The 15,579-nt window shown below is 38.1% G+C and overlaps 1 protein-coding gene across 5 annotated transcripts in view; it reads left to right on the forward strand.

The window, feature by feature from the left end:
- Amn1 (antagonist of mitotic exit network 1 homolog) overlaps positions 1–15,579 on the forward strand; it is a 42,681-nt gene that overhangs the window by 7,450 nt on the left and 19,652 nt on the right. For all 5 annotated transcript variants that reach the window (XM_027934115.2, XM_071609999.1, XM_027934117.3 and 2 more), the window contains 2 exons: positions 4,911–5,043; positions 12,719–12,863. In XM_027934115.2, coding sequence (XP_027789916.1) covers positions 4,911–5,043; positions 12,719–12,863 — 278 coding nt within the window. The remainder of the gene's footprint in view (positions 1–4,910; positions 5,044–12,718; positions 12,864–15,579) is intronic.

The following is a 15,579-nucleotide window of genomic DNA, read 5'->3' on the forward strand; positions in this document are numbered from 1 at the left end:
TCTGTTGACTTTGGGAACATTGTCTTTATCTAAGGCAGATATTGGCAAACTTTGTTTGTAAAGGCCCAAATAGTATAGTAAATATTTTCATTATGGAGGCCACTCAGCTTTGCCATTATAGTGTGAAAATAGCTTTAGTCACTGTATAAATGAATGGACATGACTGTGTCCCAAGAAAACTTTGTTTATGAAAGCAGGGAATGGCCCAGATTTGGTCTAGAGGTCATTACCCTGGTCTAAGACAAGAGTAACAGTTTACTATATACCTCAACTAGCCCATACTGCAGTCTGTTCCAAAGCCATCATTCAGTCTGGACAGCTACTGATTGATACCTAGTAAATACCTTCCACTTTCAATGGAGCCAGACCACCAGTATACTAGGCCCAGACATACATAGGAAACTCTTTGAGTCAAGAGCCCCAGTGAGCTAGTAACTTTGCTTCAGGTGATAAGAGTATCAGAGCAGCCCCAAAGTTTCACTGTTTTATATTAAAATAGGATTCCACGAAGTTCAGGTCAATTGCTTTCTTGAATATGCCATTTAATACCTGTTTGGTTCTCCCCTTGTTATGTGCAGAGTCCTAGTTGATCTACCCAAGATACTGATATCAGACTAAATAGCCACAGCTTTCATGTACAGGCATTCAGTTACAACTGAAGCTTATAAGCTGGTTAATAGCCATCTTAAAAAATAAAGAGTATGGGGCTGGGGTTGTAGCTCAGTGGTAGATCACTCGCCTACCATGTGTGAGGCAATGGGTTCAATTCTCAGCACCACATATAAATAAATGAAAAAATAAAGGTCCATCCACATCTAAAAATATATTGATTTAAAAAATAAGTAAAGAGTATATCTCAGCATGGTGGCACATACCTGTAATTCCAGTGACTCAGGATGCTGAAGCAGGAGGATCACAAGTTCAAGGCCAACCTGGGAAACTGAGTGAGTCCCTATCTCAAAATGGAATATAAAAGGGCTGGGGATGTGGCTCAAAGATAGAGTGCCCCTGGTTTCAATCCCCAGTACAGGTAGTAATCTTATATTTGAAAAGGGCCTGACTGAATGCTTCTACTGCTTAAGTCATTAAAGCTGTGATTTCCCCTTTTTCCTGAATTTCTTAGGAGAAGACTGGAAGATAACTTGGAGGGTAAACTATCTGGTACTTATTACTTCTTTACAGGTGGCAGTCCTGGAACAGGAGAAGCCACTCTGACATTGATGGACCAGGAAAGTAAAACATATGAACACCAGTTACACGGGCATCAGTGAAAACCATAATAGGATATTTGTAACAGTGGACCACTTCATGCTTTGAATATAGGCCTTGCTGCTCTGCCACTGAGGTTATTTGAATGGACATGTTTTTTTCTCTTTTCTTTCTCCTCCTCCCAACCTCAGGGAAAACAAGACTACTTTTCTTCCCCATCCTAGGCAGAGGTAGCTGTCCTTGAGCACACACCCACCATAGGAACAAAAACAATGTAATTCAGACTTCAGGGATGGCATGCAGGACAAGAATGAGCTTTTGGTAATACACTGATAGAGCCAAAAAATGCTACCCACAAAGCCACTTTAGCTTCTTTTCCCCACTGAGAACATTACCCAGACACTATCAGTTGAATTTGGGTGCCATTTTCTGCTAAGGGATCAGAAACCAAGAAGATTAATGTGTACACAAGAAACAAATTAAAGCAACAGCCAAGAGAAGACTACCCTTACCCAACTGGGAGTGTGGGAAGTGCAGTGGTGGGAAAGGCTAGCTCGCAGAGGATGGCAAGGATAATAAGGATACTTTTTCTTTCCCTAGTCCCCACCACAGGGTTGTTGCCTGAGTAAGGACATTGCTTCCTCCTCAGGATACCTCTCAGCAAGCATAAGGGCCCAGATGTCCTTTTCGCACTGCCCTAGCAAACACTGCTGCATTTTACCCCACAGTCTTAGTAATTTTGACCACCCCTACACCCTGCATCCTGGCATTCCTCACCAGTCACATAGAGCTGTGGCAAAAGCCAGGTACTTAAGCAGCTGGCTTTGCACTATTAGGTGAAGCTTTGCTTTCACTTTTTGTTTTGAGACACTTCCACCTGTGGCTCAGTCACATGAATTGCTAATGTTTTTGGTTCAAATACTAGGTCATCACTTATGACATCACTTATTTCAGCATTAGAATTTAATTGCTTTAAAACCCATGCTCATATTACCTTTAAACTGGAGCCACATGGTTTGCTACCCAATTCTAACAGCATCCCTTTTTCCTTCTGTATGGAGGAGAGTGAACAATAGCCAACACAACATTAAGGCAGCTTGTTTTATTAACAAGTAAAACAATAGAGCACCCTTTCTCCTTCTGCCTTTACCTAACTCTAAGTGACAGCATTTGACACCAGATCCAGGGCATTTTCTCAAATCCCCAAGCTGTCCCACAAGATCCTTGACTTTCCTCTTCAATAAAGTCATGTTTCTATCAGCATCCATTTTTTCACTGCCAGACTGTCAGATCTGGGATTTGATTTTATATTACACAATAAATAGATTAGGGTGTAACTTTGTTTCGTGGAGGCTAGCAGAAGAAACAAGATTCCTAGGTTAGACAACAAAAATTTTTACTCAGAACAGCAAGCACCAGGAGTATTAGCATGTTTGTTTTAGTCATCCTTTTACATCAAATCTTGCATGGATGATGACACCAAGGGCTCAGATGGGTGTCTGCACATGTTGGGGGTGCATTACAGGAGAGAAAAACTGACTTTGGTTGGTGAATACCCTATTTTATAACAAGCAGTGAGTAAACTTGCCTTTTCTCTTGGGGGGAAACAATATCTCATTTCTCAGAATTGTTTGCTACTTCAAAGAAGGTTTTATAAATATGCTCAAAGAACAAAAGGATCCAGCTGGATGTGGTAGCACATACGTGTTATACCAGAGACTCAGGAGGCTGAGGCAGGAGGAGCATACGTTTGAGGCCATCCTGGGCAACTTAGCAAGACCCCAACTCAAAAAGTAAAAAGGGTTGGTGATATAGCTCTAGAGTGCCCCTGAGTTCCACCCTCAGTACCATAGGAAATTAAAATATATATATATATATATATATATATATATATATATATAGAGAGAGAGAGAGAGAGAGAGAGAGAGAGAGAGAGAGAGAGAGAGAGAGAGTTGGGTATGGTGGTACAAGCCTGTAATCCCAGCAACTCAGGAGGCTGAGGTAGGAGGATGGCAAGTTCAAGACTAGCCTCAGCAACTTTGTGGGAACCTTAGCAATTTAGCAAAGCCCTGTCTCAAAATAAACATGAAAAGGATATAGCTTAGTTGTAAAGTGCACCTGGGATTAATCCCCAGTCCCAACAACAAAAGAATCATGATAAAGGAAGTAAAGGGGGAAACAATTTAGTAGTGTCTCCAAAAGGTAAATATAGAATTACCATAATTATACTCTTAGGTATTCCCAGGAGAATTTGGGTATTCAGATACTTTTTTGTGAATATTCATAACATATCACATAGCCAAAAGGTAGAAAATAATGAATCAATAAACAATATGTGGTATATCCATAAAATGGGATCTTATTCAGTCATGAAAAGAGTGGAATATTGATATAATGGATGGATATAATATGGATGAACCTCAAAAACATTACACTAAAAAAAAAAAAAAAAAATTTCCTGTTAGGCTAAGTAGAAGCTTTTGACAAAAATCAAATAGGTGGTTGTCAGGTACTTGGAAAACAGATAAATGTGGTTGACTCTTTACTAGGTAAGAGTTTTCTTTTAGGATGATAAAAATGTTTTGGAACTAGATAGAGATGGTAGTTGGATAACATTATGAATGAATAGATGCCACTGAATATTATGGTTTACAATAATTGAGTATTATGTGACTTTTACTTCAGGCTTTAGAAAGAAAAGAAAGAAGCAAAACAAGGTATAACAAAGTCTTATCAAATAGATCAAATCAATAAAGAGAAATTTTTTTTAAGAACCACACTACATTCTGGCTGGGCATAGTGGTGCATGCCTGCAATCCCAGTGGCTCAGGAAGGCTGAAACAGGAAGATCAGGAGTTCAAAATCAGCCTCAGCAACCACAAGATGCTAAGCAACTCAGTGAAACTCTGTCTCTAAAAAAAATACAAAATAGGGCTGGGGATGTGGCTCAGTGGTTGAGTGCCACTGAGTTCAATCCCCAGTATTAATATATATATATATAATATATATATTGGGTATATAGCTGAATTGGTAGAGTGCTTGGCTTGCATGCACAAGGCCCTGGGTTCAATCCCCAGCAACACACACACACAGTATAATAACTGAAATAAAACTCACTAGAGAGCTTAGTACAGTGACATATGCTTGTGATCCCATCTACTCAAGAGGCTGAGGCAGGAGGATCACAAGTTAGAGGCAAGCCTGGGCAATTTAGCAAGACCCTATCTCAAAATTAAAAAGGTTATAGATGTAGCTTGTGGTCAATGGTAGCACACTTTCCCTGGGTTCCTCCCTAGTACTGGGGAAAAGAAAAAGAAATTTTATAGACTTTTTGGAAAACACTCTGACGATATATGATAACATATCCTAGAAACAATAGTAATGTTCATTAGGAAGAGAATAACTAGCCAAGCATGGCAGTGCACGCCTGTTATCCAGCTGCTCAGGAGGCTGAGGTAGAAGGATCTCAAGTTTAAGACCAGCTTCAGCAATTTAGCAAGACCCTGTCTCAACAAAGGGAAAAAAAAAGACTGGGGTGTAGCTCAGTGGTAAAGTGCGCCTGGATTCAATCCCCAATATCTTCCCTCCCTGCCAGAAGTATACACTGTTTTATGAAAGAGCTAAGTACTAACAGAAATACTGACAAATGTGGGAACCAGTACAGGCATAGTGTAATTTATTACTTTGTATTTGTATTTCAGATGCCTTTGGTGCTTCATCGAGAATATTTCCAGATATATCACAGACCTTAAGCCTTTGCCTCCCAGCATAAAAGATAGACTGATTAACATAATGAGCTTGCAGGGGCAGATAACAGATTCAAATATAAGTGAGGTAAGAGTATTCACAACTGTAAAGCAATTCTATTTTACTGTTTTTTTATGGTTTTAGAGTCTTGGAGCAATGATATATAGTAAGATTAGTATATAGTATGAATAGAATGGTATATAGTAGGATTAGTAAAAATTTTACAATATAATAAATATTTCCAGTATTGGGGAGTACTGGGCACATAGCACACACACCTGCAATCCCAGCTACTTGGGAGGCTAAAGCAGGAGAATTGCAAGTTCAAGGCCAGCATGGACAATTTAGCAGGACTCTGTCTCAAAAAAGTAAAAAGGATTAGAGATTTAACTCAGCAGTAACGCATCTCTAGGTTCAAACCTCAGTACCAGAAAAATAAAAAGGGCTGGGGATTCAGCTCAGTGGTAAAGCATCCCTAGATTTACATCCCCACTATAAATGAATAATAATAATAAAGCATTGGGATTTTTTTTCCCTCCAGATAATAAAAATGCCCATATGTTCTTCACTATTCTTTCAGTTACTTCCCTTATCTTCATGGTGCTATTACTCTGTATATCTATGATTTTAAAAAGTTTAAAACTTGTAATCAAGACTTGGAATAAGAAATACATGTTTCATCATAACTCCAGTTCACAAATCACACTTATGTATACAAGATGGTGAGTAGTATGCTTTGGTATTTTCTATTTTATTTTATTCTATTTTTATCTTGTTTCATTTTTAAAAATATTTATCACAACCTACTAAATTGATTTTATAATCTACTCATAGATAATTATCAGCAATTAAAAATCACTTTTCTAGGGCTGAGGATTTGGCTCAGTGATAGTGTTCTCACCTACCATGTATGAAGCTTTAGGTTCAATCCCTAGTACCACCAAAAAAAGAAAAAAATCACTTTCCGGAACTAGTCCCATTTTTCTGGATACCTCACTTTTTCCTGCTAATTTCTATTGACTCCTTTACCCTAAAACCCAGCTTATCTTCTGGACATATGTGCCTTTTTCATTGACTTTTTTATAAGTGAGTATAGCAAGGACCTCCAACCTGAATTAATATTCCAGCTTTGCCACTTTTTCTTATATGGACCCTTGGTTTTCTGAACTGTAAAATGGAAGGTAAAAGTAACCACTTGTAGTGGTTTTATGAGGATTACAGCATTTCAGAGTTGAAAATGTGTTGGGTGGAGAATCATATGAACTTAAAACTGAGAGCACGACTAGGTCAGTAGAAGTGGTAAAGGTTGGTTGTTTTCTTTTGTTGAAAAAGAAGGTTCATACTTTTTTACATTCAATAAATAATTAACTTTCTGAAAGATTATATAAAATTATCCTTTTGCTCTGTTCTTTTCCATGTGTTAAATATAATTCAAAAATATTTAAAATAGCTGGGTGAGGTGATACAGATCTGTATGTAATTCCAGCAGCTCAGGAGGCTGAGGCAGGAGGATCAAAAGTTTAAAGCTTGCCTCAGCAATTTAACAAGGCCCTAAGCAATTTAGCAAGATCCTGTCTCAAAATAAAAAAGAAAAAGGGCTGGGGATGTGGCTCAGTGGTAAAGCACCTCTGGGTTCAATCTCTGGTGCCAAAAAAATATATATATATATTAAAAAAATATGATTGTTACACAAATAGTAAACATGTGCCAACAACATTTTAAATACCTCATTAGTAAAAGAACTAGTAGAAATGCAAACTTAATTCAAGAGTATTCAAGAAACTGATACCCACTTCTCTATGCATAAACAAACAAGACTCAAAGAAGCTGAAGTCAATTTATTATATTAGATATAAAATTAGAAAGAGTTGGCGCTGGGTATAGCTCAATGGTGGAGTACTTGACTAGCATGTGCAAGGCCCAGGTTTGATCTCCAGCACACTTTAAAAACAATATTAAAAATTAAAAACATTGAAAGAAAGGAAAATGTCTTATAGAAAAATAAAATTAACCACTAAGGCTGTCTTTTCTACTGAACAGAAACTTTTTTTTTTTTTTTTGGATGGTGGTACTGGTTATTGAACATAGGTTCACTTTACCCCCGTTCTTTTTTTCTCTTATTTTAAGACAAGGTCTCCCTAAATTTCTGAGGCTGGCCTTTAACTTGTGATCCTCCTATCTCTGCCTTTTGCCTGGGATTAGAGGCCTGCACCACCACACCTGCCTGAACAGAAATCTTTTTTTCCTTTCCTTTTTGGAACTGGGGATTTAACCCAGGAACCTTACCCAGTCCTTTTTATCTTGAGACAAGGTCTCCCTAAATTTCTGAGGCTGGCCTCAAATTGTGATCCACCTGCCTGTGCCTTACTTGTTGCTGGGATTAGAGGCATGTGCCATCACACCCAACTGAACAGAAATCTTAGTGAGCTTTCTCTATTTCTCAAAAAAAAAAATTTGTATTTATAAATTTTCTAAAAGTTATCATCTTACTTTACAGATTTATAAAATAATTAGAATCTTTGCTTCAATTAATAGTAAATAGGAGATGGAATAATGTTACATTTTCCTGGATATTCAGATGACTATTGGGTGGTATTATGGGTTGAATAGCACCCTACACACACACACACACACACACACACACACACACACACCCCACACACACATACAAAAGTTGAAGTAACATCCAATACATCAGAACATGAACTTATTTTGAAATAGGTTCTTTGCAGATGTAATTAGTTATGATGAGATTATACTGAAGTACAGTGGGCCCCAAATCCAATATGACTAGCATCCTTATAAGAAGATGACCACAGAGTCACTGTGTGAACACCATAAGAAGATGGAGACAGAATTGGAGTGTTGCACCTGGAAGTCAAGAGTGGCAAGGATTGCTGGGCCTTACCAGAACCTATGAGAGAGGCATGAACAGCCTCTCCCTCAGAGCTCTCAGCTCTACTCTGCTGATACCTTGTTTTCAGATGTCTAGCGTCCACTACTACAAGAAAATAAAGTTCTTTTGTTTTAAGCCACCCACTTAGTGGTAATTTGTTTTGACATCCCTAGCAAATAAACCTAGGTTAGCTTCTCAGACAGCGCTATTAAAGGTGGTGGAAGCCAGGAGCAGTGGTGCACACCTATATTCCCAGTGACTTGGGAGGCTCAGGCAAGGAGGATTCCAAGTTCAAGGCCAACCTCAGCAAATTAATGAGGCCCTCAGAAATTTAATGAGAACCTGTCTCAAAAAATAAAAAGAACAAGGAATATAGTTCAGTAATAAAGTACTTATGAGTTCAATCCCCAGTACTAAATAAATAAATAAATAAATAAGATAAAATTTAGTCTGAGGCTATAGTTCAGTGGCAGAGCACTTGCCTAGCACGTATGAGGCACTGGGTTTGATCCTTAGCACCACATAAAAATAAAAACAAAACATGCTATCCATCTATAACTGCAAAAAAAAAAAATTAAATAAAAAATAAGACTTTTCAAGTTATATATGTGATTTTTCTTATTTATTTATTTATTTACTGGTACTAGGGATTGAACCCAGGGTGACATTCCCACCCTTTCTTTTTATTTTTTCAAATTTTGAGACAAGTTCTTGCTAAGTTGTTTAGGGCCTCACTAAGTTGCTGGCTTGGAACTTTGATCCTCCTGCTTTAGCCTCCTGAGTAACTGGGATTACAGGTGTACTACACTATACCTGGCTCTATGATTGTTCTTAACAACTGTTTAGAATAAAGAATGTATTTTCAACACTTGATCACAAATGACCCAACTCACCTTTTCAATATATGAGCTAACTTATATGTGTTAAAATAGCAAAAACAGGAATAGATGGCATAGGATATTAACACATTTCTTGATATTAAAAAAATAATGGCTGACCTTGGTGATACATGCCTATAATCCCAGCTACTCTGGAGCCTGAGGTAGGAGAATCACAAATTCAAGGCCAGGCTCAGCAATTTAGAGAATGACCTATCTTAAAATTTAAAAATGAGGGTGGGCTGGAAATATATCTCAGTGGTGGAATGCTTCCCTAGCATGTTGAAGGCCTTGGGTTCTATCTCCAGTATGAGAATGTTAAAGGGGAAAAAAGGAAAAATAAGTTTGGTTTGTTTTTTTGTTTTTGTTTTTTTGATTGGGCATGATGTTGATATTCAAAAATTATGATATGCCAATAAGATCTATTAAACTAAAAATGGTGTACAAAAGGTAAAAATATAAAAATTTCCTTCTAAAAAGAGCAAAATGCACACACATACACACAACACATCCTCATGTAAGAAAAGAAATAAAAAATTTTGTATTTTTCCAAAAGAAAAATCAATATATCTTCCATCTTTATGCCAATAATTTTTTCTATTATTTCTTCAAATGTTTTCACCTCTTCATTTCTAATTTTACTTTTCTGAGACTGTTAGTATCCATATGTTAGCATTTCTATAATCTCCCAGGTCTCTTTAACTTTTATGTTTTCTATTCATCCTTTGCACTTCCTTCTAACTTGCTGATTTGTTCCTCAGCTTGTCTGTTTATCTCATCTAAGCTGTTCTTTTTTCTAACCATTTTATTTTTCATACCTACTATTTGTAGTTTACCATTTTATGATTTCTTGTTCTTGTTTTATCTTACAATATTCTTTCCTTTGTTTCTTTTAGAATATTATTATGAGTATTAATATCTACTCTAATTCCTTTGTTACTGAATTAGGAATCAGAAATTGGTATGGTTTTTCTTTTGAAATATAGTGTTCTCCAAATGTTTTATTTTGACTTGTGAGCACTTAACCCCTGACAGTGACAAGAGTAAAGGAGCTCTCAGACTGTATCAGCCCTGTTGAGCTGATGAAGGAGACCTGGAGAGGGATTGGAGTGATGAGCACTAAGTCAGAGAGCCCCAGGCACCATACACTGCAATATAGCTCCTCAAATTAGGACTTCACCTTTAGCACCTCATTTTTTAAGCTTGTTAGCATAGTAAATTATTCCCCTTGATATTACTCCTGTGTTATCTTTTGCATTTTTGTTCTTTGTGTTTCAAAAACTGAAAATACTAGTTAATAGTTTCTATACTTCTTACTTTTAAAGATTTGGTTTGCAGCCATCACCACCATCACCATCACCATTACCACTGTCTACAGAGAACTGCTAATTGCTCTGATTTCATATTTGCCCAAAGCCTGTGATCAGAAGGAAGTAAACTTTGATGATGGTATTCCACCACACGACTAGTGCTGTGACTATATTGTCATTGTGCTTCAGTGTGTCAGTGTTTCTTCTACATTAACCTGAGGTACCTTTGTTTTCTTTTTATTAGCCTGCATTTGAACATGAACAGTGGCAGTCTGGTTGGCTCTATGGAGGAAGAATAATATTCCCACTTTCCTATTGTTGATGATTCTGTTGATGGATAAAATGTTACGTGTGACTATTATGATACTATAGAACATGAATTGTTTTCTTCACTTCTTCACCATCTTCATTTCTATTTCTTCATATTACACTTCAGAGACATAAATTTTTATTTTATGGCAGTCTTTAACATTTATTTAAACCTAAATGTATCTAAACATAAAGGAGCAAAGGGGATGAATGAGAAAAGCAAACATTGATTGTTGTTGGTGTTCTTTCTCTAATTCTCATGCTTACAAGTGTTCTATTGTAGAATTATTCCAAAAGTGAGCTATGACATCTGTTGCAAAGTTACACACATCTTTGTTTTAATCTTTTTGGAATATTTCCTAAATGTTTCTGTAATCGTTTATAACAAAAACTTAAAGACTATTCATTTTTGCCTGCAAATGTCCAATGGGTGGCTAAAGGCAAGATTAAAGGCATGCTTCCATTTTTCATCTGTCTCTTTCACTCAGGCACCTTAAATTCCAGGAACAATATAGTCACAGCACTAGTTGTGTGGTAGAATACCGTATCAAAGTTTACTTCCTTCTGATCACAGGCTTTGGGCAAATGTGAAATCAGATCTGATAAACATTATGTAATGAGTGGAAGCTATCCTCCAGGCAGTAGCAGCTTTCTTAGGGGAAAGTCCCCACCTGACCAATCCTGAGGTAATTGTGGATAGACCATAACCAGTCAAGATCACCTGCTTTAGCAGGTGTGCAGTTCTTCCAGCTATATGGAAACACCACTACCATCACCACCACCATTGCCTTCATTCCTCTTTCTGTAAAATTTCGAAGTCATTAACAGTCCTTCTTGTACAGGACTAAAGACATGGGTCCCACCCACCCCCATGCATAAGGCAAGCACTCTACCAACTGAGCTATATCCTCAGTCCAGTAACTCATTTCTTATTCTCTCAAGATATACACGCTAGCAAAGACTCACATAGGGAGAGTTATTAATGACTGTTGGGAGTTTCCAGAAGAAAGAATCACTCAGTAACAGTGGTTTTGCCTCTCCAGATCCAGGGGTCTTTACAATATACCAGTCATCTCTGTTGGGTAGTAACTAGTAATGAGCAGTGAAATGCATGGCAAGGTCAGAAGTGTTTCTTCATATTACTTTTAGAGTCTTTAAACTACTTTCAAAGTGAATGAGAAAGCAAATGGTGTCAGGTGATTTGTAGAAAATAAATGTAAGCAAAAGGAGCTAATTGAAGAAATACATCAAAAGAAAAGGATTAATGGACTCTTGACAGGGTCCATTGAGGTTGGTGTGAAATCAGGAATTAAGGCTATAGGTGTCCGTGTATGGTAAGGAAGATTTCTTTAGTAGTGCAGGCTCAGTAAGGTAGCCTTTGACCCCATCACTGGCCCTATTAACATAGGATTGAATTATAGATGAAGCCCCCTTGATTAGAATGGCCACCATGATAGTTCCAGAGAGGACCGATTAGGGTCAAAAACTCCACCACCATATCTCAGAAGAGAGGTTTCTTTATTTATTTATTTAAAGAGAGAGATTTTTTTTTTTTTTTTTTTTTTTTTTAGGATCGAACCCGGGCCACACGCATGCCAGGCGAGCGTGCTACCGCTTGAGCCACATCCCCAGCCCCGAGAGGTTTCTTTAATAGTGCAGGTGCACTAAGGCAAATTCTGACCAACCATTGACCTCAATGCCCACATTAACATAGGATGTGCTTATAGATGAAGCCCCTCTGAGTAGGATGGCCACTATTGACTGTTTTGGAGAGGACCAACTAGGGTCAAAAACTTCACCACCCACCTGATGTGAAGGAGAATTTGAACACCTGACTTGCAAAGAATGCAAAAGGCAGTCCCCAGTTTTCAAAGCAAACATCTAACAGCAATAAATTTGAAAACAGCACTGTTTCCTTTGTGATCCTTTGCTCAAAGCCAGCCCACTCTCTCCATGAGCGTGCTCTCTGCTTGAGCCTTACTCTATTTTCACCCTACTCTCACTTCTCATCTACTTTACTTTCACTTATAATAAAGTTCTCTTGCTTGACTTTCAGTGTCTTTGGATTTTCTTTTGTGAGAACACAAAAACGAATGTTTAAAGCTTCAGCTCCCACTCTCCTGTGACAATCTCAACAGTGCTTGCATCCTGATTAGGACTTTGGAGGCATTGAGTCTGTACCTCTAACTGGAAGCTGACCTGTTTTTTTTCCTGCTTTACATATCTGTCTCCACATGGATATATTTCTGCATTCTTTGCTGTATTTTCCATTAACCACTTGTCTGCTAAGATCATCAAAACCCTGACTATGGAATAAATGTTTATATTTATAGAAAAGTTCATTTCTCAACATCATGTATTTGTTGCAGATTTTACATCCTGATGTCCAAGCTCTAGATCTACGGAGCTGTGATATCTCAGATGCTGCTCTCCTACACTTGTGTAAATGCAAAAAACTGAAAAAATTAAATATAAATTCCTCAGAAGGAGAAAGAGTTTCTATAACATCAGAAGGTATGCTTATTATCACTGAATAAATGGGTAGACTAAACCCAGGGAACTTCTGGATACCCAAACTTACAACAGTCCCTGAAGGGTGGCACCTCTGGGAGGGGTGGGAGCATTATGACCCTTCCCCCATCCTTCTCTGCATGTGGTGCTCATCTGTATCTTTTATGAAGCTTATGTGATGCCTAATGTGATGGAGGCCAGCCTCAGCAATTTAGCAAGGCCCTAAGCATCTTTTTTTTTTTGTACTGGGGTTTGAACCCAGGGGTGCTTAACCAACAAGCCACATCCCCAGCCCTTTTTTATATTTTACTTATAGGCAGGGTCTCACTGAGTTGCCTAGGGCCTCACTAAGTTGCTGAGGCTGACCTTGAATTCAAAATCCTCCTGCCTCAGCTTCCCAAGTGGTTAAGAGTTGTTATAGAGTTTACCTGCCCCACCCCCTTTCCCAAAGGTCAGTGGTTGGATTGGCAAGCTCTTGTTTTAATCACTTGGTCTTTCTGGAGGCAGTCCCCATCCTGAGACTATCTAGAGGCCCCACATTGTTACCACATTAGCATTAAACCAAATATAATCAAAATATCTCATTATGAATAACAAGAGACATTCAAGAAATTTGAAGGGTTTTAGGGACTCTGTGTGGGAACTAGAGACAAAGACCAATTATATTTCTTCTTATACCACAACTTCCCTTCTGGAAGCAGATAAATAAATAATCATTCTTTCTTAAGATATGGAAAACAAGCCTGGTGTGATGTAGCAGGCTTGTAATCCCAGCAATTTAAAAGGCTGAGACAGGAGGATTAAAAGTTGGAGGCCAGCCTCAGCAATTTAGCAAGACCCTCAGCAATTTAATGAGAGCCAGTCTCAAAATAAAAAAGGAATGGGGGATGTAGCTCAGTGGTAAAGCACCCCTGGGTTAGATCCCCAGTACCAAAAATAAATATGAAAACAATAAAAATTACATATTCATGAATTTATCATCTTCCCTTTTGTGTGTTGCCCATAAGGGTATCTAGTCACAGTTCTACAGTGTTTGTGGTGACTGAAGGTCCCAGGATCTGAAGAATATTCCTTTTATTTATGTGGTATAGCATTATGTATTGAGTATCCAGCATGCATTTACATCTATTTAATTGATTTAAGGAATTCTCTTTTTTTGACCTTCAGTGAAACATAAGATTGGTCCCAGCTGACAAAGAAGGAGCATAGTGATAGAACAGAAATCCAAATTTAGCTAAGCATGGTGGTACACACCCTGTAATCCCAGCAACTCACGAGGCTGAGGCAGGAGGGTTGAAAGGCCAGACTCAGCAACTTTGTGAGAACCTGTTTCAAAAAATAAGAACTGGAAATGTAACTCAGTGGTAGAGTGCCCCTAGGTTCAATTCCCCTGTACTACAAAAAGAAAAAAGAAAGAAAGAAAGAAATCCAAGTTAAGGTGAGGCAAGAGAGAATATATAGGTCTAGCTGTAACAGTGATCTACTTTATGCTTGATGCTCATGTTTCTTCTCTTCTTTTCGCCCTGTCCCTCTCTAATCTCTCCCCTTCCCTAATTTCAGGGGAAATAAGTTTACCTTTCTTCCCCATTTTAGGCATATTTATCTGTCCTTGAGGAATTAAGTAATCCAGACTTTGTGTCCTTGGGCACACCTGTCTCCTTCCCATCCACCCCAAAAAGGGCTTTGTTTGTGACAAGTCACCTTTCTCCTTGAGCCAGCTTTTCCTATTTTTTAATTAAGTCACCCTCTTGCCTCAATACCTTGTCTCTCAACTTAACTGACCTACGATAGGACAGGCAGCCAGCACTTTTAAATCCAGTAACAGGTGAACCACTTTGAAAATGGCTAACGTACAATTGGTGGTGGCTAAAATGAAAATCAGTCACATTTTTCATTGTTCAGCTCCAGGACTGCAGAAGCCCCAGCATATTGTTTACGGTCCCCAAAGAAAAAAAGTTGGAGGACTCAACAGCAAGATTTTGGACATTTTATTACACCCTCCTAGGCAGCAGTGGGCCAAGATACAATGAGGGTCACCCTACACCTACAAGCAGGGGGAATATATATATAGGTTAGGTTGCATGTCAGATGAAGTCCTTAGATGTTTTATGAGTACATTCCTTTCCTTTACAACAAGGTCACTTTGCTTAGATTCTCACCTAATGATTAGAGATAAGGGAAGTGGCCAGCTTCCCCTCTTTCCTTCATTATCACATCTTTTTGAAGTCCTCACTGCAGGCTTTTTAGGCACTAATTAGTATTTAACCAAACATTCATATACATATACAACACATACACATGCACATATATATTATTGATGCAAAATAATGATTCATCTTTGAAGGAAATAAGAAAATTGTTTATTCTAAGACAAATGTAAGTGACCTAGGCCAGGAGTACTGATTCAAATTGCCCTGAAAAAGTGTTCCAAATTAAAGGAGCTATAACAACTTTTATACAGAGAACAAAGGTAACTGTAAATCACAACACTTGGCAAATACATTGGTGGGGACATTACTTAGGCATGTTGAAGTAAAAAGTAGGGAAATTTTGACCACCGGTATGAGATGGTCTTACCACATCTTAGGAGATTGAGGAAGTCAAGGTCAGTCTACTTTGTCAAGCTATAGATGGTCAGTTAAGTCTATACATTCTGGAAGATATACCTAAACATGAGAATGGTAAGTCAGATGCAAAAGTCAGGAGTAATGGCTTGCTT

The sequence above is a fragment of the Marmota flaviventris genome, chromosome 3 (genome assembly GCF_047511675.1).
Source record: "Marmota flaviventris isolate mMarFla1 chromosome 3, mMarFla1.hap1, whole genome shotgun sequence".
NCBI classification, from domain to species: domain Eukaryota; kingdom Metazoa; phylum Chordata; class Mammalia; order Rodentia; family Sciuridae; genus Marmota; species Marmota flaviventris.